The sequence below is a fragment of the Mchenga conophoros genome, linkage group LG3 (assembly GCF_057382185.1).
Source record: "Mchenga conophoros isolate Kocher_MC1m ecotype Shallow Benthic linkage group LG3, M_conophoros_male_GT1.1, whole genome shotgun sequence".
Taxonomy (NCBI): domain Eukaryota; kingdom Metazoa; phylum Chordata; class Actinopteri; order Cichliformes; family Cichlidae; genus Mchenga; species Mchenga conophoros.
Genome location: NC_140528.1, coordinates 66,066,432 through 66,087,578, shown reverse-complemented (window position 1 = coordinate 66,087,578; position 21,147 = coordinate 66,066,432). Strand labels below are relative to the sequence as shown.

General features: G+C 44.9%; 4 protein-coding genes across 7 annotated transcripts; 2 read left to right on the top strand and 2 right to left on the bottom strand.

Annotated features, from left to right (window-relative positions):
* Positions 1-1,501: 1,501 nt before the first annotated feature.
* On the bottom strand, positions 1,502-3,364 carry smim20 (small integral membrane protein 20). Of its 2 annotated transcripts, XM_085266808.1 has the most exons (4): positions 3,232-3,364; positions 2,632-2,688; positions 1,928-2,015; positions 1,502-1,779 (listed from the first exon to the last, which is right to left on the bottom strand). In XM_085266808.1, the coding sequence occupies exons 1-3, from the start codon at positions 3,338-3,340 to the stop codon at positions 1,972-1,974; spliced, it is 210 nt and encodes a 69-aa protein (XP_085122934.1). In that variant the 5' UTR covers positions 3,341-3,364; the 3' UTR covers positions 1,502-1,779; positions 1,928-1,971. The 2 variants fall into 2 exon arrangements, with proteins under 2 accessions (XP_085122934.1, XP_085122933.1); XM_085266807.1 differs by lacking the exon at positions 1,502-1,779 and having other exon boundaries at positions 1,817-2,015.
* Positions 3,365-3,405: 41 nt separating this feature from the next.
* man2b2 (mannosidase, alpha, class 2B, member 2) lies at positions 3,406-9,965 on the top strand. 2 transcript variants are annotated; one of them, XM_085266806.1, is made up of 19 exons: positions 3,406-3,704; positions 3,799-3,945; positions 4,081-4,186; positions 4,525-4,697; positions 4,789-4,904; positions 5,008-5,185; positions 5,738-5,936; positions 6,066-6,256; positions 6,407-6,578; positions 6,739-6,875; positions 7,446-7,699; positions 7,806-7,997; positions 8,142-8,385; positions 8,465-8,575; positions 8,663-8,855; positions 9,009-9,155; positions 9,244-9,356; positions 9,461-9,578; positions 9,676-9,965. In XM_085266806.1, exons 1-19 carry the CDS (start codon positions 3,570-3,572, stop codon positions 9,774-9,776), a joined length of 3,027 nt encoding a protein of 1,008 aa, XP_085122932.1. In that variant the 5' UTR covers positions 3,406-3,569; the 3' UTR covers positions 9,777-9,965. The 2 variants fall into 2 exon arrangements, with proteins under 2 accessions (XP_085122932.1, XP_085122931.1); XM_085266805.1 differs by having other exon boundaries at positions 6,736-6,875.
* A 403-nt stretch (positions 9,966-10,368) lies between these two features.
* Positions 10,369-15,600, top strand: LOC146580192 (uncharacterized). 2 transcript variants are annotated; one of them, XM_085266802.1, is made up of 8 exons: positions 10,369-10,592; positions 10,913-10,984; positions 11,063-11,134; positions 12,133-12,326; positions 12,582-12,651; positions 12,767-12,932; positions 13,198-13,395; positions 13,569-15,600. In XM_085266802.1, the coding sequence occupies exons 1-8, from the start codon at positions 10,578-10,580 to the stop codon at positions 13,682-13,684; spliced, it is 903 nt and encodes a 300-aa protein (XP_085122928.1). In that variant the 5' UTR covers positions 10,369-10,577; the 3' UTR covers positions 13,685-15,600. The 2 variants fall into 2 exon arrangements, with proteins under 2 accessions (XP_085122928.1, XP_085122929.1); XM_085266803.1 differs by lacking the exon at positions 10,913-10,984.
* LOC146580191 (protein FAM43B) lies at positions 14,417-18,976 on the bottom strand. The gene is made up of 3 exons (XM_085266804.1): positions 18,744-18,976; positions 16,405-17,115; positions 14,417-16,193 (listed from the first exon to the last, which is right to left on the bottom strand). The coding sequence occupies exons 1-3, from the start codon at positions 18,757-18,759 to the stop codon at positions 16,108-16,110; spliced, it is 813 nt and encodes a 270-aa protein (XP_085122930.1). The 5' UTR covers positions 18,760-18,976; the 3' UTR covers positions 14,417-16,107.
* Positions 18,977-21,147: the final 2,171 nt, after the last annotated feature.

The window sequence follows — 21,147 nt, the reverse complement described above, 5'->3', positions numbered from 1 at the left end:
CCTGAAAGAGAAACAAATACCACAGTTGTGTCGTCATATGTGCCAGCGCAACGCTCTGAGAGCTTTCTGATGTTCTCGCTCCGGTTTTCCACACTCGATATAGTACGAGGTGTTCGCTGCTCGTATTTTACATACTTCTCCACCCTTTCCCGAACACTGCTGCTGCCGCTGCAACCCCTTGACCTGTCTGTCGACCCTTGTTCCCATGGCAATTAGTTAGAAACCTTTGCCAATTATCGGCCGCTCTCAAACTCGGGCTTAACAAAGTGCTCAGAGCGGCCGACGGCGTGCCACCACTTTCCTAAACCCCCTCAATAGCTGAGAGAGATTTGTGTGATGGGTTAATAGCGGGATAGTAAAAGCACTGCAGAGGCGACATTGTTGAGTTCATGTTGGTTTATAGTGCGCTGTGACCCTGCTGAACGTTTTATAGAGAAGGGTGTCTATCATGGGATAAGGGCAGCATAAAGAGGACTCCACAACTAGCAGCCATAAAAGCCTGGTACATGCTGCACAACCTGTTACACACTGCCAGGCGAGAAACAGAGATAGAGTGTCTTTCTATCCTGCGTGTAGGTGACGCGTCCCCTCAAGAATGTGGTTCTCTTCCTCTCGCCGTTTGCTTCAATTTCCCCCTCTGCCTGCTTACTTCACTCGCACAGCCGAGGAGCTGTCGCTTGAGGAATCTGGAAAACACCAGTGGGGAATGAGAGGAATTTCTGCTTTTCGTTTTTCCTTAACCACCCCCTCACTCCTTTCGCTCTCTTTACTTTGGACGCCTCTGCACAGCCGGGCTCTTGAGTTTTCTCTTGTTTCTGAATGCAGCCCAACAATAACAACCTCTCATAAACAATGGGGCTTGTTGATTTGGGGGTTGTGAAGGAGAGTGGCCGTTGCTGGCCTGCGCTGTCAGTTTTGCTGGCAGCGGGCCTCGCGAATGGCCCTAAAAGCTCGAAAGTACAGGCTACATCGAGGACTGTGAAAGATTTAAGGGCAACTTTAAATATGCCCCATCTCTGAAGGACCATAAACACATGCTTTAGTTCTTTCTTAATCTATCTTTCTTCCAGAAGGACTTTGATGGACCAAACTCTGAAAGGGGGAAGCTGGTCAATGTCAGGAAACCACAAAAGTACAGGAGGGGGAAAAAAATGGCAGTTTTGGAATTCTCTGCTTTTACAGCACCCGTGGACTCGTAAAGCCAGTCTGGATCACATCGAGTAGGATTTGAACAAGAGGATGGTGGAGCCGTGCCCCGTCCTTTCAGCCTATGGGCAAAACATAGCCGGTCACATGTCATTTAAACAGCAACAGTTAAACCCCGCCTGCGTGACAGGGAAATGATAATACAGCGATGTGTCCTGGAATAACTCTGTCTCTACTGTTTCCATTTTGGAAGATGATACCGCACATTTCTGGACATTGTCCCTCATCTGCTGAACCGATTTAATGACTCTCACATCAACTAAATCAAAATAAAATGTCAAAAGGGATTCCTGTGAATGAGATGGGTAAACAAACCACTGCATTTTATTATAATTTCCTACAGGCTGCATACCAGAGCAAAGCTTTTTTGGAAATACAATGGTTTTTCCAAAATATCTCAGATGCACAAACAAGACATTACACAGTCCACTGCCTTTAGCGGGAACACACAGGAGTGGTGCACCCTCATGTGGGCAACAGGAGACCAGCAGGTGGCTCTAGGTTGAATTTAGGGTAAAAACAAAACAGCCATTGTTTTGTATCTGTGCTTCTGTGTAGTTAGCCGTCCTCCATCTAAACACAATATAATAAAAAGATATCCACGTTTGGGTTCTTAAGTAGTTGATTATAGTTTATTTAACAGGTAACTTAACACTCAACAGTCATTCACTCACACACACACACACACACACCAAGCACATATCAAAAAGACACTCTGTACTCAGAGTCTGCAGCAGCGTCTCAGTGAAGGGGTCACTGTGGTCATCATTTGCTTGCAGCCTTGAATGGATCAGACCATATCTTCATACCTTCAGACAAAAAAAGAGACACAGAGACAGAGAGCTCTCATTAATAATAATCAGTCTATCAGTCATGGATTGGCCTCTCCAGATGCTGGACCTCAACATCGTTGAAGCAGTGTGAGATCATCTTAACAGACAACAGAACAAAAGGCAGAAACATCCAAAGAAGAGCTTTAAATGTCCTTCAAGAAGCCTGGAGAACTATTCTTGAAGACTACTTAAAGAAACGACAAGAAAGCTAACTTGAGGCAACTGCTGTTGTGATTTAGCGCTATATAAATAAAATTGAATTGCGTAAGAGTGTTCAGGCTGTGATGAAGAATAAAGGTGGTCATACCAAATAGTGACTTTCAAACTCATTAGGATTGTACAAACTCTGTTTTTGCCTTTATATACTGTAATTCCATGTATGTTTGCACAATAACTTACTGAAGCCGTTTCCCATTTTCGTTGCAAAATATAAAGAAATGAGGAGTGTTTTAAGACCGTTGCACAGTACTGTACTAGAGAGAAAATATAACAATAGCGATCCCCTTTACTCTTAAGATATATGTTGTAATTCATGAATTTGTATGTACAGTATGCAAGCTGTACAAACAAGCTGATAACAGCTCACACTTACCCGCAGGCTGCACATCTGCCTGGTTGATCCCTGCCCGGTTCACCTTTTGGACTTCTCCTAGCAAGGACAGAATAACAGAGCAATTTGGGTAAATCTGTTAAAAAAAACAAAAAACAAAACAAAACAACAACAACTTGCAGCTAAAGTCACTGATATAAACAATTTCCTTTGTTTTTTTAAACACTACAGCTGGTTATTACCAGTCTTTACTGTCTTCATGTCCCATGTATGTCAGGACGACAGCTCTCCATGTACCTGATAAGGACTATATTTGTCTTAGCTGACATAACTTCCTTTAAAACAGGGAAGAAATGTAGCAGTATTAATGTAGTAGCTGGATTTATTCAAGTCAAATAATGTTCATAATCACCTTTGACTCTTAACGGGCGCTCTAACTGAATGTATGTGTTAGATTACATGAGTTACCTCAATGGCACTCTTTATGCTAGCTAAGCTAAACAAACCTACACGGACTGCTTATCATTTGTGGAGTAAAATGACATTTAGCTCAGCCGTAACTAAGGAGAATTGTAAACGACATTAGGCCAGGCTTTCTAAACTAATTGTGTAACTAAATGAAAGCAAAGAAAGACAACTTACTGTACTCGTCTTTGTGTGTGAGGGGGTAAAAAAATATGGGGTAAAACGCAGCAGCAACGGCCGTCACAAACCCTCCAAACACCAACATTATTTTCGTGTTTTTAGACATTTTCTCTGCTGGGTAGAAAAATATCGCTCTCACCTCCAAATGTGCGCACTGTTTACACTGACTGCTTCCGGTGAAAAGGTCACTGGTGCCTTTAAAAAAAAGGCGACACGACAAGTCGGCGGTTTGGCCTGTCTGGGCTTCCGTCGTCACAGTCACATGCCGTAGCACAACAATAATAAGGAAGTCAGCCAAGTTATCTAAGCCGTCTTCTCTCGTATGGGATTCAAAGATGGGATTTGTAACGGCTGTCGTGTTTGCTGTTTGCTGCTGGTTCTCGCATGGAGTGGCAGGGCAAGAAGAGCCGATTCAGACGTTTGTGATCCCTCACAGTCACATGGATGTTGGCTGGGTGTACACTATCCAGGTAGGTGTCTTTAACCCGGCTAAAAAGTTGAGATGCATATAACGCGCAGATTGGGCTTTAATCTGGGTAAATGTGTTTATAAATGTGAGTGCAGGAGAGTATGCACGCCTATGCAGCTAATGTGTACAGCAGTGTGACTGAGGAGCTGTCAAAGGTTAAAGAGCGCAGGTTCATCGCTGTGGAGCAGGAGTTTTTCCGTCTCTGGTGGGACACCGTGGCCTCGGTCACACAAAAGAAACAGGTGAGGATATATATTCACGGCTACGTGACTATGGAGGGTACACGATAACGCCCCAGAAATTAAACATCCCAGCTGTTTTCTCTTAGATTAACCCTGCTGTGGTTTTTGTGCAAACTCCTCTCTCTTTCTCTCCAGGTACGACAGCTTATCAAAGAAGGTCGTCTTGAGTTCATCATCGGAGGTCAAGTGATGCACGATGAGGCTGTAACTGACCTGGACGATGACATCTTGCAGATGATGGGTAACGCCACACACTTCCTGCTCCTTCAGTCCACAGCTGCAGCAATAACATACAGTGGTTCTAAAGATGTGAACAATTCCTGTTAAAATATCAGGTTTCTGTTGTTAAAATAAAAATAAGACCACAATAAACCACACATGTGCACAGTTTAGTTTTATTTATTTATATAACACCACAGTCACAACAACAGTCACCTCAAGGTGCCTTATATTGTAAGGTAACAACCCTAGAGTAATAGTGAGAAAACCCCAATGATCAAGTGACAGCATATAAGTAAGCGCTTGGTGACAGCGGGAAGGAAAAATCCACAGTAACTGAGAACCTCCCTGCTGTTTCAGAGGGTCACGGCTTCCTGTATGAGACGTTTGGGGTGCGTCCTCAGTTCTCATGGCATGTGGATCCTTTCGGAGCCTCTGCCACCACCCCTGTACTGTTTGCCCTGGCTGGATTCAATGCGCATCTCATCTCTCGCATTGACTATGACCTTAAGGATACCATGCAGAAAAACAAGGTAGCGCAGCATAAAAACAACAGTCACATGGTCGTCTCAATCTGTGCTCCAAATATTTATAGCTAATCTAGTTTTATGTTTTCCAACACAGAAACTGCAGTTTGTATGGCGAGGCTCTCCCTCTTTGAAATCACAGCAAGAGATCTTCACTCACACCATGGACCAGTTCAGCTATTGCACTCCATCCTACCTGCCATTCTCCAACCGGTGCTTCATTTTTAGCTTCTCTGGTGCCTTATGTTACATTTGTGGTCGTCATTAATACGGTATATCTTTAATAACTATTCTTGTTCTTCCTCTTATGTCTCAGGTCTGGTTTCTATTGGAATGGAGTTGCCTTGTTTCCGGACCCACCTAAAGATGGAATTTACCCCAACATGAGCCTACCTGTGACCAAGGAGACAGTCCATGCTTACGCCAAGACTATGGTGGAGAACATCAAGCAGAGAGCAGCGTGGTTTAGAACTCATCATGTGCTTTGGCCATGGGTAAGTCAAAAAGAACTGTAAATCATCCACCCGCCCATCCATCCATCTTGTATCAAATCCAAGTAACAATCTTAAGGGATGAAATGCAGTTCGTCTAAAGCCCCCAAAAAAGGCAAGCTCCAAAAAGTGAGAACCTCTTTGTAGAAATGTTAAACTTTGGGTTAGAAGCATATTTAAAGCTTGCAATACAAAACTAAAGAACTTCTTTTCTTGTTTTTAAAGATGTTATCTGACAAATAATGTTGCTTGGTGTGGGTAACGGCACCAATAAACCATAAAAGAAGCAATCTTTTATTTGTTCAGAGAGACTATGACCCTAATCAAGCTAGATATTGTTAGCTGATGACTTACCACTTCACTCTCTTTTCCAAATATGATCTGTTACAAAGAAAAAATGGGAAACTTCAAAACAAAGTTTCAAAGTGGGACTCTACTGTGGAAGTGTCCATCTTTTATATACAGTCTATGGTAAACGTATCTAAGGTTCGGGACAAAATGTAGGAGTTAGTTTTGTGAAACAGCCTACTCACATGTGCGATCGTCCCGTTTTAGGGCTGTGACAAGCAGTTCTACAACTCATCAGTACAGTTTAACAACATGGACCCTCTGATGAAGTACATCAACCAGAACAGCAAAGAGTTTGGGGTAACAGTCCAGTACGCCACTCTGAGTGAATACTTCCAAGCCATCTACCAATCAAATCTAACCTGGGAGGTGCGTGGGAGTGAAGACTTCCTGCCATATTCAACTGGTAACAAATCGATATCCTAACACGAAACGGTGAAGAGGTCCTCTTCACATAAAGTACTGTGTATTTGAAAACACGACACGCTGTCTCGTACAAACTTCATGTAAATTGGAAATGTGTCGCACTTTTTAGAGCCCTACCAGGCGTGGACGGGGTTTTACGCCTCCAGAAACGTCCTGAAAGGCGTGGCGCGACATGCCAGCTCAAAGCTGTACGCAGCAGAGACCCTCTTCGCCCGCTACCGAATCAGTTTCCCAGATGGACCTGTGGCCAAGGACTGGGCCCTGGACAAACTCGGAGCGCTGCGCTGGGCTGTTTCCGAGGTACTCCTGAAAAATAGTGAAATAACAAATACTGCAAGACTTTGAAGGTCCAATAAATATATACGGATTAGAAGGCAAAGCAATCATCATGCTAAATACTTCTCTGTAATTAAGTTTGAACATTCAGTTTGGAGTGGTTTGGTATTCCAGGTGCAGCATCACGATGGCATCACTGGCACGGAGTCTCCCAAAGTGGCTGACATGTACCAGCAGCATCTCCTGCAGGCCATGATGGGAGCAGAGGAGCTCCTAGCTGCTCTCTTTCTGTTGCCCCACAACCTCATGAGTCCCAGCACCCTTGGCGAGCACTACCCTACAAAAGGTTTCAATAATCTGATATTTCTGCAGTGCTTCCACTTTAAAAAAAAGAAAAAGTTTTTATAGTAATTAACTGAGCTAAACAGAGCACTTTAGCCAGTGCATGTCTTCGCATGTAAAAGTCGAAAAGGAAGTAAACTGCTCATCGATTTGCTCTGTAGCAGATGTTGATCAGGCTTTGGAGCAGCATGTCATCGTTTATAACCCTTTGGCGTGGAACATCACCACAATCGTCAACGTAACCGTGACGCAGCCGAGCGCTGCCGTGTTTGATGATGATGGACAGCCCGTCCCTGCGCAGGTACTGTTGTTTTGATGGTTTCTTTATATGTTGATAGGTGAATGGGAAATATGTGCAGAGATTTACAGAAATGTGCAAACATGCATGAAAATGCAGTATATGATGGGGGGTATCATCACTTTTACAATAGATGGAGTACATACTGGTCCTGATGCATCTCTCGGGTGCTCTAAAAGGTCTTTACTGGGGTTTTTGCATATTTCTTAAGGATGTAATTTCCAGATACTCTTCATCTTGCTGAAAGCTTTTAAGGCCTTTGTCCTGCATTTATTAGTTTCCTCACATTCTTTAAGATATCAGGTTGAGATGTGCCAAGTTTTCTGCTAATATCTCTTTGAGGAGTCACGCAACACTTTTGCACAGTACCGTATGTTGATAGTAAACAATGCTAAAGCAGAGTGTATCAGTACCTATAGAAGCATCTGCATAGCTAAAGCTGGCAGCATCAGCCATCAAGTCCTCTTTAATTATATCAGACCAACTAAGAGTCAAGTGATTAATTTTTCCTAAATGAGCAGTTTTATCTGCATTTGTATGTATTAATCTCAACTCTTCCCCTCTCTCTTTCAGATCCAGGGGTCAGCACACTCCAATGCGACCTACGACCTTTTCATCGTAGTGGAACTTGGAGGCCTTCAGTACAGGAAATACTTAATTAAATTCCCAGAGAATTCCAAGGCTTTTGAAGCTAAGGCCGCTTCGTTCGAGAGACGCAGCGTGAAGGACCGGGCGAAAGCAGGGAGGCGACTACTTCCTGTTCTCAGCGAATGTTACGAACTCTTGTTCGACCAGGACACCAATCTACTGCACAGCATCACCTATCTGTAAGGGTTTAAGCCTCCATCAGTTCATAACTCTTGTTCAGCTGTCATACTTCAATGAACAGAAGTTGTTTTCACACATTTCTGCAACTCTTTTCATACACGGCAGTGAGGAGAAAAGGAGAGTAACGATCACACAGGATTTCTGGGAATATGATGCCAATGGAGACGTAAAAGCAGGGCCAATTTCTGATAACTACATCTTCAGCGCTAATGGTTCAGCTGTGCGGGCCTACAAGGCTGTGGAAATGGAGATAATCCCAGGGAAGATTGTCACTGAGATCAGGCAGTACTTCTACAGGTGAGCAACAGTGACGAGTAGTTTATCATCTATTTACGTAGGTTATATTTTTTGTTATGGGAGTTATCTTGCTCTTCTCTTACTGCTAAAAGTACCACTAGTTGTTATGATCATGCTCACATTTTGAAATCTTCCGTGTTCTAGAGAGGAGAGCGATAAAGACTACGCCTACTCCATTACCACTCGTGTCCCAGAATGCTTTGGGACCAAGCTGCCGTGCCACAGGCTGGAGCAGACCTACTCTCTGGGCCCACTCAGCCTCAACACAGAGGTCGTACTCAGGACCAGCACCTCAGTGAAGAACAACAGGACTCTGTACTCGGACGACAATGGCTATCAGATGATGAAGAGGACATACAGGAAATTCACAAACAACACTTTAGCACGAGTAGGTGTTTTCAGGAATGCCTTTCTTGAGACATTCTAGCACAACATGTCGAATAATCTATATATGTCACGTTTTGCAGAACTACTTCCCTATGGTGCGCACGGCTTACATTGAGGATGACCTCAGCAGGCTGGTGCTCGTCAGCGACAGAGCTCACGGTGTGTCGAGCCAAACTGACGGACAGCTGGAGGTATAGAAAACAAAAAGACGTGCAAACAAGCTGGCCGTGCAGCCCCTTCACCCAGAAGGCAACCTAACATCTCCTCTTCTGCTCCAGGTCATGCTCCATCGGCGGCTTTGGAACAACTTGCAGTGGAACCTCGGGTACAACCTGACTCTAAATGACAGCTCTGTTGTGAGGCCCACGCTGTGGATGATGCTGGGCTCTGTGAGTGCCACCTCAAAGCTGTACCAAAGGGAGGCAGTGCAGCTGCAGCACAGACCTGTCGTCATGCCCATAGACCAGCCTCGTAAGTGCTTACCACATGCAGTGGTGGGCCACTAGTACAACCCTGCGAGTCATCATCCTCATCTGTGGTTTTCATTGTCACGTCAGTAAAATGTCCATACAAGCAGCTTAATTTCAACCTTTCACACCACTTCTCAAACTCTTGTACACTCAGAGAAGCCCTGGCAGGTGAAGGAGCCCAAGCGTGGTTCTCTGTTGCGTTCGGTTGTTCTGCCGCCCAACCTCCACCTGCTCAGCCTCAGCGTCCCCGGGTGGAACTACTGCTCCAATCACAGCGTTCACCTCAGCCACATACAGTCAGGTCAGCTGTGAGAAACTGTGGGCTAGTATTTATTACCGTTTTGCAGATTTCCACTGTTTGATTTAATTTCCGTGTGGCCTGCATCCAGGTAAAGATTTGCACTCGCAGCCAGACTATGATCGGATCCTGTTGAGAATTATGCATCTCTTCGAAGAGGGAGAGGACCCCGAGCTTTCGAAGCCGGTCACCATAAACTTAAAGGTGCAGATAAAAAGAAAATTTAATACTGACAAATGAAAAAAGTTGAGATTTTCATTTTTTTTTTTTTACTCTTGTTTATTTTGTTTTTTTACAACGGTGAACAGGAAGCTCTGCAAGGCATGGGCGAAGTGAAGGGTGTGGAGGAGCGTTCTCTGACAGGGACCTGGGATGTCACCAGTCTGCAGAGGTGGAAGTGGAAAACTGCAGATAACTTGGAAAACGGTGAGAAACACAGAATATATCTGAACTGATTCAGTTTTTATAAAAAAACAAAACAAAAATAATCCCTTCACCCATTTTTGCTTTCTCTCTCCTTCAGACAACAAACAGCAGCGGACGCGGGATGACAATTTCACTGTGACCATCTCCCCCAAAGAGATCAGGACCTTCTTTGTTCACTTTGTCTCCAGGAACTTTTAGGCTGAGCTTTCCTTTGTCTTCTGTGAAGATCACCAAGCTTTAGCTAAATCACAGCAGCACAATATAAAGCCTCTTTATCCTTTGCTGCACTGTTCACTAATGCTCTTTTTGCACATGTGTTGATTTGTTGATCAGATGTGAATTTGCTGTGCCTGTTGAATCAGAATAAAATGATTGTTTTGGTTCAAATGTCTGACTTCACTCTTACATAAGTCCTGTAGCCCATGTGTAGTGCCTTTGTGCGTTTTCCTCTGACTTCTGGCATCAACAAAATATTTCCTTCCAGAGAAAATGTCCAGTGCTTCTGCAGATCAGCAGTTCTGACCAACAACCGTGACTTTTTAGAGTCACTTAAATCCCCTTTAGATTCTCAGTTTGAACTTCAGCAGCTCACCATGACCATAACTGCATGTCTAAACCTATTCTGTTGCTGCCATGTGATTGGCTAATTAGATACTTACATATTAACAATCAGTCGAAAGGGTGTACCTAATGAACTGACCACTGAGTTAAGTTATTTTTGTGTGTTTCAAGCATCAGTTCTATAAAGTTATAGCTTACTTGCAGTACGCAGATACGGCCGCTAGGGGCTTCGTTTCCCCCAAATTGATGCTACTGACAGACCAAGAAAGGCAACACCCGCTGAAAGCCGAGGCTCTTTGTGCAAATCTAAGCGTTCATCCAGAAACGAAGTGGCGTTAAGCAGCAGAATACACGGCTCAATGCTGACATGCAGCAGCTTATAGAAACACAGCGTGCGCGCCTGTGAGGGAGACGACGACGTCCGCAGTTTGGCCTAAGATGAGCAGCTCCGGTGTGAGTATCGTTTACCTCACGATGAGCTGTGAGGGGTTTGTGAATCGGTGCGATTTTAGAGCAGCCCGATCCATTTTTATATCAGCATGCCACTCTTTGTTCTCAGCATGTGTCCGTGCTTTGACTCATTTCACAAACGGAGGGTTTATTGTCACTAATATTGATGGGGGTGCAGGGTGCTCCTGCAGGGTGAGGAGGAGGCGTTGCAAGTGTTGCTATGATACCAGGCAGGGAGAGGGTGCTGATGCCCGCTGGAGTGGTGCCGTCGTTTTTATCGTTATGTTCAGATCGCTGTGCTGTCTGTGTGCATGTGTGAACAGAAACGAGAGAGGGAGCAGAAGAGGAAACTGCAGCACTTCCTCGGTGACCTTGCTTTGCTCGGATCCTTGCAGGTTTGGCCACACCAGCATGCGCGTGCACGCTCGGCTCACCTCTCGCAAAATCACAAAATCACATTGCTTCCTTTGCAGGGTTTTAAATACTTCCAGCCTTGGCTCAGGGGGAAAGAGGAGTTGCTGCTGACAGTTGTTAATGAGGATCTGGTGAGTTTCTGTAGAGAAACTGGGTGATTATATAGACTATACTGCCAAAAGGTATTTGCTCATCTGTCTTCACAGGCATATGAGCTTGAGTGTCATCCTGTTCTAAAGCCCTAGCATTTAAAATGATGTCAATCCACCCTTTGCAGCTATAAAAACTTCAACTCTTCTGGGAAGGCTTTCCACAAGGTTCAGGAGTGTTTATGGGAATTTTTGACAGTTCTTCCTGATGCACATTTGTGAGGTCAGACACTGCCTGGCTCACAGTCTCCTCTCTGATTAACCCCAACGGTATTCAGTCGGGTTAAGGTCAGGACTCTGTGCAGGCCAGTCAAGTTCTTCCACACCAAACTCTCTCATCCATGTCTTTATGGACCTTGCTTCATGCACTGGTGTGCAGTCATGTTGGGACAGGAAGGGGCCATCCTCAAACTGTTCCCACAAAGTTGGAAGCATGAAATTGTCCCCTCCACCAAACTTTAAATTTGGCACAGTGCAGTCAGACACCATCGAGTACCATCTCCTGGCAATCACCAGCCCCAGACTCATCCATCAGATTGCCAGACGGAGAAGCGTGAATCGCCACTCCACAGAACGCGTCTTAACTCTGCAGAAAGTTGGTGTGCAGAGGTCATTCGTTGAACCCGCTCTTCCACTTCCACTTTGTTATAATACCACTAACACTTGACTGTGGAATGTTTAGTAGTGTGGAAATATCACAACTGGCCTGGTTGCACAGGTGACATCCTATCACAGTACCAAGCTGGAATTCACTGATCTGAGAGTGACCCATTCTTTCACAGATGTTTGTAGAAGCAATCTGCATGCCTAGGTGCTCGATTTTTACAAAATTCAATGGTTTGGATGGGTGAGTGAATACTTTTGGCAGTACAGTCCAAGTGAAACATTCACACACCTCCCCAGTCTCACTGTCTTATCTAGGGCACATCTATGATTTCTACAGCAGCTTTCTCTCCCTTTCCCTTTATTTTTGTTCGCAGGGTTGGCGTTCCCCAGGCTTTATGGTGTCCAGAGCCTCCTCCTACTCCTCCACCAGCAGCTGTAACAGCAGTGATGTCTCTCCCAGCAGCAGCTCTCCCAGTCTGACCAGCCGTAGCAGCTCCCCCCTGCCCGGGGAGCCTCCGGGCCCACGAGGCTCCCGGTCACATACCAAGACACAGCCACAGACTGCCAGGTGATTGACTGCAAGTTTGTGTGTGCGTGTGGATAGTAACACATATGTGCTTGGGTTCAGAGGGCAGCTTGGGTTGTTTGAGGCATTTTAAGAATTGCAATATTTTTTATTGTGCATCGTGGAAAGTAATCTCCTCCTAACTGGGTAAAAAATGATACATGTAAGAGGATTTAGATGTGGAAGTATGAGTAGAAACTTCCTACTGGCTCTCCAGGTTTGCATGAAACTGATAAATCATTGGAGCTCTTTCTGCAGTCACAGGGAGGCCTGCATCGAGGAGCATCTTCTCCCAGCATCTCCCAGTGAAAGGGAGATAGCAGTACCCGTAAGTACCTGCAAGGAGGCGAAGTGCAGAAGCCAGTATAAGCGTTCTTCTCTTGCCTCTGTTATTTAAATTGCTCACTCAGCCTCGCAGCCCACACTTTGTCCCCCTCTAACAGGAGGTCAACTGCACTCTGTTTCTATTGGCCGGCTACGTCAAATACGGACGCCCCTACGCGTGGATACGCTCCAATCACGAGCGCCTAGTCAACATCGGTGGCACAGATTCGATGGTCAAAGACACGCCCATGAAACTCAAGTCCATTGCAGACTGGCAGACGCGAGGTATGGAAACAATGTGTGGAATCCTAACAGGAGAAAGTTATTGTTTTAGTGCACTGATTCAATAATTACACCATTTTCCATGAGCTAAATCAGATGCAGATGTGTCTGTGCTGCAGCTCGAGCCTCGCGGAGATCAGTATTTACGGTGGATTAGGGCCGTGGAAAAAGGCTCCTAGTGCTTTGGTTAATGCATATATGTTTATGTGCAGTGCATGACATCTCACAATAAAAACATCAAACTTTTCTTTCTTTTGTCCTTCGTCAGCAATTCGTGTGTGGGACGTTGTCAGTGAGCTGGTGTGCCTCTGCACCGTTCCCTCTCCGTCCAACCCGTTCGCCCTGGACATGCGTTACATCAAAAGTCTTCCTCTCGCCGAACGCTTTCTTGTCACGGGAGCTCTCCTTAACTTCCTGGAGATGTACGTGGTTTACGGCAACCGGGACGAGTTGCATTATGATAAAGGTGCGAACCTTTATCACTCTTGGTTTACTATACCAGCAGGTGGTGCTGTTTAGCTATATTTTAAAGGCATGAAACCTGAAGCCTTTCTCCTAACATACTTAGCTTGGATACATAATCATTTAAGAGCATTGCTGAGTGTCCGTGATGATGTTTTGTTTTGTTCTTCCTTTCAGTGGTGGAAGAGGTGAAGCCTCTCAGGCGTCTTCATGTACACTCCCTGCTCGAGTTGCAGCGACTTAGAGAGAGCTCCGGCAGCGCCGCGGTGCACGGCTCTTCTGCAGAAGAGTGATTCTGATTGTTTGCATATACTGTGAGCTACATCAAGCTGGCCTTTTATTAATGTAGGAACAAAAACAAAACTAAACAAAACAAAAAACTAGTAATCCTTGTGAGCCAAAAGCTCAGAAATCAGAGTGCTCTATGTGCTTGGTGCTTCTGTTTGCAAGGGGCAGCCAATCAAGAGAAAGATGGCTTAAAGGGGGAGGGGCTAAAGTATCTTGTTGGTGCAGAGGATGAGGTGAGGGGCTGCACGAAGCCTAGTATGAGAGAAATAAGGATTATTTTGAACTGTAAATCATGCCATGGTACAAAATAGGAAGGAAGCAGAAGCAGGCTATCGGGGAGCTCCGTATCATTAGGAAAATTAACTCCAAAATATATGGACTTCTTCACTTTTCCTCCAAAGTGAGGCATGAAATTCTCAAACGCTGCAGTAACCCATGCAGATGGAGATGAATCACCTTTGGTTGCAGGTGTCAGATATTAACAATTTTAAAGAACTAGAGAAATAACCCTGGGAAATGAGTCACATGACTAAAATTCTAAATAAATCCCAGGACATCTGAACGTGCTGCCCCGTAACCCCTAAAACCTTCAATCTCTTCCTCTCCACCCACTCCCACATACTTAAATCGGTTTTCATCAGACCAAATATAGCATTTTAAAACTGGAAGCCTGGAAACAGAATGATTAATCGAGGGTCAGAGTAGTAAGAGTACAAAATGCACAGGCAAACAAATGCTTTATAAAAAACTTTTAATATTCCATAAAATACATATTTAAATATGTACGACAACATAAAAACAGAACACTCGTTAAATACATCTTAAAAGCGGGCACATCGACGCCTTTTCTGAGATGAGGCTTGTGCCGTTTGTAATTAAAAAGTCAGGTACATCATGTTAAAATTAACCGATAACAACCTGGTTGCACATCAGTCAGGAAAAAAAAAAAAAACCTTCCCTGTTTAAAAAGAAAAGACATTTTTAGCTTCGTTTTGGTCAGAAAACAGAAAATGGAGTTAACAGTAACCTCTGGCTTCATCAACAATCCTCCTGTCTCTCATGTTTGTAAACCTAGAGATAAAAAAATTACCATCATGGCACAAGTTACGCAACACGGCACACGTGTGTGACCAGAACGGTCACTCTAGATGGACTCCGGCACCTTTTATGGCTTTTATTGATGTGAAGGAGCAATTTAAAAAAAAAAGCACGGCGTGCTGTTTACCGACAAGGCTGCTCAATATGCAAAGTCACGGGTGGACAAGAAGAATTTGGGGTTTTTCTAGGAAAGAAAGGCGCCGCCACCCTTCATCTCAAGTTTCCCCCCCTATTTGGAATGCAGGTGCATGGCCCGGCATTCCTCACGCAGGCTTCACACAGGAACACAGTGTTCCCAGTGTGGGACACAAACAACCAGCAAGTCACTGCTGAGGCTTCCCCACCCCTCACATAAATGCTAATTATTTATTGCTAAAGACAATTAGGACCTTTTTTTGTTTTGCAGGTTAAGCAGAGACTTTTTAAAATTATTATTATTATTAACACCTCTATTCTGATAATGTCCATTTTCCCTCCGGCATGCATTACACTGAGAACTGACCTCATATCAATAAAACTTCAATTTCCTGAGTGAGATCATCTTAAAAAGGACTCAAATGTGCTCAGACTAATTATGCATATCACAGACTTGGTGGGGAAAGGAAAAAACAAACTAAACTTTACTTTGGTATGACATGCCCGCATTGTCTTAGTCGTCTTAAATTTGTTCATCCAACTACAAAAGTAGGGAAAAAAAACAAAAACAAAAAAAAGAAATGCTCATTAATGGAACAGGCTGAAAAAGAAAATAACTACTTCATGACTCTGTCACATGTGTCACTTAAATATAAATAAATCTCGAAAAAGAAAAAAAAAAAAAGGACTTCCAGGTTCTCGTGGTGCTTTTCCAGTTTTGCCGAGGGACTGTTTGGCCAAGAGCAGGTACTTGGTTGGTTTAACTGTCTCTTTCCAGCAGATCAAAGTCTTTGGTGGCTTCAGCATCAAACAGAACATCAAACAAGCCCAAAAACAAAATTAAAAACCCATGACAGACAGTTTGGGTATGTCCCAGTCTAGTCCTCACACAGCCTTGCGGCCTGTCACAGTTCAGTATCTTGTGCCCGGTTGGACTCTGCGCTTGCAAAAGTCCAAAGGCAACTCTGCCCAGTCAAAAAGAAAAAAATCTCCTATCTCCAAGTCCTCACTGATTACGGCAGCATCCACCCATGACCAGTCCTTATATCCAAATATGGACCTTTCTCATGTCTCATTAACATCCACTGTGGTCTTCATTGTATTTTTCAATCAGTCGCTTCCCTTCAGCGAGGTTGTCAATAAAGTGGTCCCACATCTGACCACAACAACAAAAAAAAAGAAAAAAGAACAGGTTTCAGTTCAAGCTGTCAGAGGACGATCCTCTCCTGGTGATTGTTCTCATGGGGCTGCGGGATACAGAGCCTCTCTTCCTCCAGCGAACTGTGAAGGAAAAGGACAGAGTCAGGGATGTTGGCTTGGCTGCTGCAGCTGAATTATCAACAGTGAAAGCCAGCCTCTAGACAGGCCTAGGTTGTCATTATCTGAGAGAAGCACACTGTGTGATTGTTTGGGTAAGTTGGCACCAAATAAGGCTAGCTTGAGTTTAAAGTCTTCCTGGTTCAACTTTTATGTGGCAGTGCTGAATTCTCACCTTTTCCCAGACCGGCTGGCAGCGTGGAGCTCTTTGCTTTGACTTGAGAATTGGACGAGTCCTCTGCAAGTTTTCCTTTCACCTCTCCCGACGGCATCGTGGCCACGCCGGTCTGCTGCCAGTCGCTCATCGCCCGCTGGAAGGAGAGTCCCAGACAGGCGGTCATGTCCCGCGCTCGCTCCGCACGGCTGCACCAGAACACCCGACACTGCAGCTGCTGCCCCCGGTGCTTGCAGATGTACAAGAAGACGTTGGGCCGGTTGGTGTCGGCGGCGCAGTACGCAATGTCCTGCAGGTAGGTCTTCGTGAGCTGCCGACCCGTGCTCAGCTCTTTGACCTCGACGTATCTGGGCCGCACGACAAGGGCGTGGTCCTTCCTGAGCTTCTTCCCGTTCGCGATACCCTCCAGCAAGTGAGAAATGGCCTCCTCTGCTTGCTCCCGGTCCAGAGAAAAGATCTTTTCCGTCCCCAGGTAGTGCACTTTGAACAGAGGGTCGCCGTGGGACAAGGACTCCGTCTGGTCGCGGCGGAATCTGCGCCGCAGCTCGGCGGGCGAGTTCTTCAGGGTCTGCATGAGGTGGAAGGTGCTGAGGGACATGATGCGTTTCAGGCTGGGCTTGGAACTTTTAGTCGTAACCGGGTTCTCGTCAGCGCGTCTCCCAATCTTCCACCCTCCTTTAAATGGAGCGTGGCTGCATCCACTGCTTTTATCTGAAATGAGGCAGACGAAGACGGTGACGTTAGCAAATCCAGAGACGACCGATAAGCCGAGCAGGGGGTAAATCAGGCAAAATGAGAGGCTATGTACTTTCTAATAAATTAAGTAACAAAAACAAGGTTGCACTTATGATGCAAAAAGAGACAAGTCATCACAACTCGCAAATGGGAAAGAGACAAAGTCACCAAACAGGTTTGGTTACAGAAGTTGCACAGTCAGTGAAGTATTCAGTCCCTACAGACAGACAGCACCCATTAAATATTTACAGACAGGTTTGCCTTGGGCTTTGCTGTCACTGTACTCTTAAGAAACAAACACAATGATGGAACTGGAAACGTGCCAGAACAAATGGAAGATTACTGTAAAAAGCTAAAGTGACACAGGCAAACACTAGGGCCATGTTCAAAACGAACTGTGCATTGCAAACTCAATTACACCACTTCTGGAGGACATAAAGGCTTTTGTGATCTTGCAGAGAAATAAAAAATAAAAAAGTCTTATGCAACCACATCTGGCCACCCATTGTCTCTCCTATCCTACATACCGACAGAGCTGCCTGCTCTCCATTGTGTTGCTCCTTATATTTTTTCCTCTCCCTTTTCTTGGCCATTCTTTCAACATCCTAGCTCCCTCCTCAGAAGTGACTCGCACAGAGAACCGCCAACTGTTCTAAGGTGGTGGCCATTGTTGCTCAAACCCCTGCGCAGGAAACAGCTTTGCATCCCCCCCCCACCCCCACCTAAGCATTTTTCCCGCAACACAATGACATGCTTATGAAAAGTGTGTCATCTCATGAAAGAGCTGCAGGTTCAGCCTACAGCACAGCAAAGGTAGAGCCCAAACCTGCAGGTTTTGGTACAGTTACATATGACCAGTGCACACATGGACAGGTACAGTTAATTGTGTGGGTCCACACACACACACACACACACACACACACACACACACACACACACACACACACACACACACTTTTGCATTTAACCGAAGTCTCTGACGCACAATCAGAGAAATGTAATCCCAAATTTCCATCCAGGTAACACTTTACGTGCATCAGAATACACTGTCGTTTTCTCGTGCACGCAAATATAAAACTAGCTCATGCAAATATCTACAATCTCTGGAAGTGGAAAGAACATTTTGTTTACATTTACCCCGAGCATGTGAGCCTGTTTATTTCACGCAGAACACGTTCATAGATGCCCGGAATAACCCTCCATCCAAAATAAGTGGCACGTACGCTTTGTGATGCTTTCGTTTGTAGAAAATAAGAACAGAAGACTGTCAGTAAGCAGTTGCTTCAGTTCCTCGCTCAATACATCCAAGCCGAATTGACAACCAAAATCTAAAAGATGATTGAAAATAACTCAAAGTTAGCGTGCGAAGTGAATATTATTAGAAAAAACGAGATAACTCTAAAAGAGCTGATTTTGCTGCGGGGTTCGGCTAGACCCGACGTGTCTCCAAACTTGGGCTTAAAACTTGCTGAGAAAACCCTCCTATATTTGCTCAGCAGATATTCCCAGCAGAGTTTCAACACCTATCAAACTGTTGTTGTTTTCTATACATCGTTTAGAGCGCTACACGACAACCAAATTACTTGTTAGGACGTGAAACTTACCTGGCTTCAGTTTCATGCAAACGACGTTTTGGTGCCGCTCAGGTGAACCGTAGCGTCCCGTGATCTCGGGCAGGTGAAACTCTGCAATCCTGCACAGAACTGTGCGGCTGTCTGTAACCGCAAAGCAACTCCGAAGCTCCTCTCTGTGTGAACTCTGTGCGGTTAGAGAACTGACTGACTGACTGACTCGCACCTCTCTTCTCTGCTCTCTGAAACGTTGGATGAGGCGAGCGCCCGTGGGACCGCCGTTTTTAAACAGCGCAGGCGCGAGCACGTCACACGCGAACGAGCGTTTGCGTCCGAGCAGAGCGGGGGTGCTGTGGTGGGGGCCACAGGGCAGTAGCGATGATTTATAAGAGAGGGATTTACAGGCAAGACGGGGCGGGCAACAATAGACCCGCTTTCACTTACTGGAACTGTTGTCTTAATTTATGACTTATTTACATTTTCACTGTAGTATCAGGGCGGTCAAGTACCCTGGATTTTCTTTTATATTTTTCTCACAACGGGAAGCATTGTCATTTTTACACACACTTCTCCAGAAATAATAATATTTTCACATTATATAGAATATGGGTGACAACAATAAAAAAAAAAAAGCTCTACAGTGCACAGAGTAATCAAAAGCAGCGTTATTTAACCAGGCAACCTGATCCACTGACCCAGTTTGTTATCATGCAAATATAATCCTGCACATTTAGTCACGAAATGTGGAAATTAATGATCTGATGATCTAAATTTCCCTTTTTTGGTCCAGGTTCTCACTTTTAGAGAGCTCCTTTCGTCCAAGTAAAGGTCAAACATCCATAGATATTCAGTTTGAAATAGGTATTTCACACAGCTTGTTTTTAATTTTAATTTTATTTCTGTCAGTCTTGCCTTTTTCATTTGCTGGAATCTAGAGGAAGTGAATGAGGACACGCAGACGGCTGGTGTGACAGCGGTTGATATGGAGCTAGATGATCCAAGGAGAAGAAGAAGATTAAGACTTGCTATATTTCTTGTCATTCTCCAAAAGTAGGTGAAACTAAAAAAAGAAAAAGTTGTGATATTTTGTGTCACCGTGCTCCTCCAGCAGTTTCACATTTCTTTATTTAACCACATGTGCAATACCACACTGAGCAAACATCTGAAACCCACTAACTTTCGTTACCATCGCATTGCGTCACAGCCTCTCTAATGAGGATCGTTGGCCTTGCTGGTTCAGATCTGCTCTGGGTGTTTATTCTGGGGGCATTTCGAACAGTGGCAGAGGAAAACTTTAAACGGTTCCATGTGTCCGTACATTTGTGCGTGTGTGTGTGCGGCTGGGTGTGCCTGACGCTGTGAAACAGTAGGGCCTCTGTTTCTGCTGGGTTTGGCCCAACAACAGCTAAGTTCTGGACGTCACACTTGCCTCAGTACCTTAGCGGGACACACAGAAACTATTCTTAGGGCTCTGGTGACATAATGGATCATCTCAGACATGCACCCACCCACCTACGTATGTTACACCGGGAGGCAAGAACAGACTCAGCATCCATCCAAGACGTCCCGTAGGAAGGGGTGCAGCTGCAGTCCTTGAGCATGTAAAGGCATGTTGCACCATGTTGCATTGGAGAGACTGCTTCTTTGTTCCCCCAGTTGAGAGGATGGGGCAGCACACAAAGCATGACAATCCCCAGCAGTCAAAGACAAATTATTCTTTAGATTTTACAATTAGCCACATAATTACCAGGGGCTCTGGTGGATACAGGCACACCCAGTTCTTCAAAAACCAGTTGGCGCCTCTTATTTCAAATCCCCCGACTCCTGCTTGTGACTGAAACCAATTAGCGAGTCTTTGAAGGAGTAATTATAAGTAATTGTTGGCAAACAAAGGCATCCTCAGGAGAACGGGCAGTCCAAGATACTGCAACACTTCACTAACAAAACAGCTGCTCGAATGGTCAAAGTCAGCACTCTTCACAGCTGAGCCAAGACAGGATTCAGGAATTTGCACTTCCAATAAGACAGTCAAAGGAGCTTGCAAAGAAAAGCGTCTGGACTTCTTTAAATTACTTGAAGACGTTTCACCTCTCATCCGAGAAGCTTCTTCAGTTCTAAGGTCAAATGGTGGAGAGTCCCAGATATAAACCTAGTGGGAGTAACCCCCCACAGAGGGACAAAAGGACCCCCTGATGATCCTCTAATCGCCTGAGCCAAGGTGTGGAAGCTATAGAAATGGATAATGAGTGACCCAGACCTGAAGGCCATTCCAGTTCCAGTGAACCTGAAACTTGAAATTAGGCTTTGTTCCAAAGAACAGGTTTCTGTGGTCACTGGGAACAAATTGTTATGAGAGTTGCCCTCTTATTTACAGGATTTTTTGTAACCTCTGTCCTGGTTGTCATGCAGCCTCATAAAAACGATAGATGGACCATCT

Excerpts from the sequence above, each read along its gene's own strand:
- smim20 (XM_085266808.1), bottom strand. The coding sequence starts at position 3,340 with ATGTCTAAAAACACGAAAATAATGTTGGTGTTTGGAGGGTTTGTGACG. Across the intron at positions 2,689-3,231 it reads CACACACAAAGACGAGTACA|GAGAAGTCCAAAAGGTGAAC; the intron begins GTAAGTTGTCTT and ends TGTCCTTGCTAG. Across the intron at positions 2,016-2,631 it reads GGCAGATGTGCAGCCTGCGG|GTATGAAGATATGGTCTGAT; the intron begins GTAAGTGTGAGC and ends TTTTGTCTGAAG.
- man2b2 (XM_085266805.1), top strand. The coding sequence starts at position 3,570 with ATGGGATTTGTAACGGCTGTCGTGTTTGCTGTTTGCTGCTGGTTCTCG. Across the intron at positions 4,698-4,788 it reads ATACCATGCAGAAAAACAAG|AAACTGCAGTTTGTATGGCG; the intron begins GTAGCGCAGCAT and ends TTTCCAACACAG. Across the intron at positions 8,386-8,464 it reads CAAACAACACTTTAGCACGA|AACTACTTCCCTATGGTGCG; the intron begins GTAGGTGTTTTC and ends CACGTTTTGCAG.
- LOC146580192 (XM_085266802.1), top strand. Across the intron at positions 11,135-12,132 it reads CAGTTGTTAATGAGGATCTG|GGTTGGCGTTCCCCAGGCTT; the intron begins GTGAGTTTCTGT and ends TTTTGTTCGCAG. Across the intron at positions 12,327-12,581 it reads ACACAGCCACAGACTGCCAG|TCACAGGGAGGCCTGCATCG; the intron begins GTGATTGACTGC and ends CTCTTTCTGCAG.
- LOC146580191 (XM_085266804.1), bottom strand. Across the intron at positions 16,194-16,404 it reads GCCAGCCGGTCTGGGAAAAG|TTCGCTGGAGGAAGAGAGGC; the intron begins GTGAGAATTCAG and ends TTTCCTTCACAG.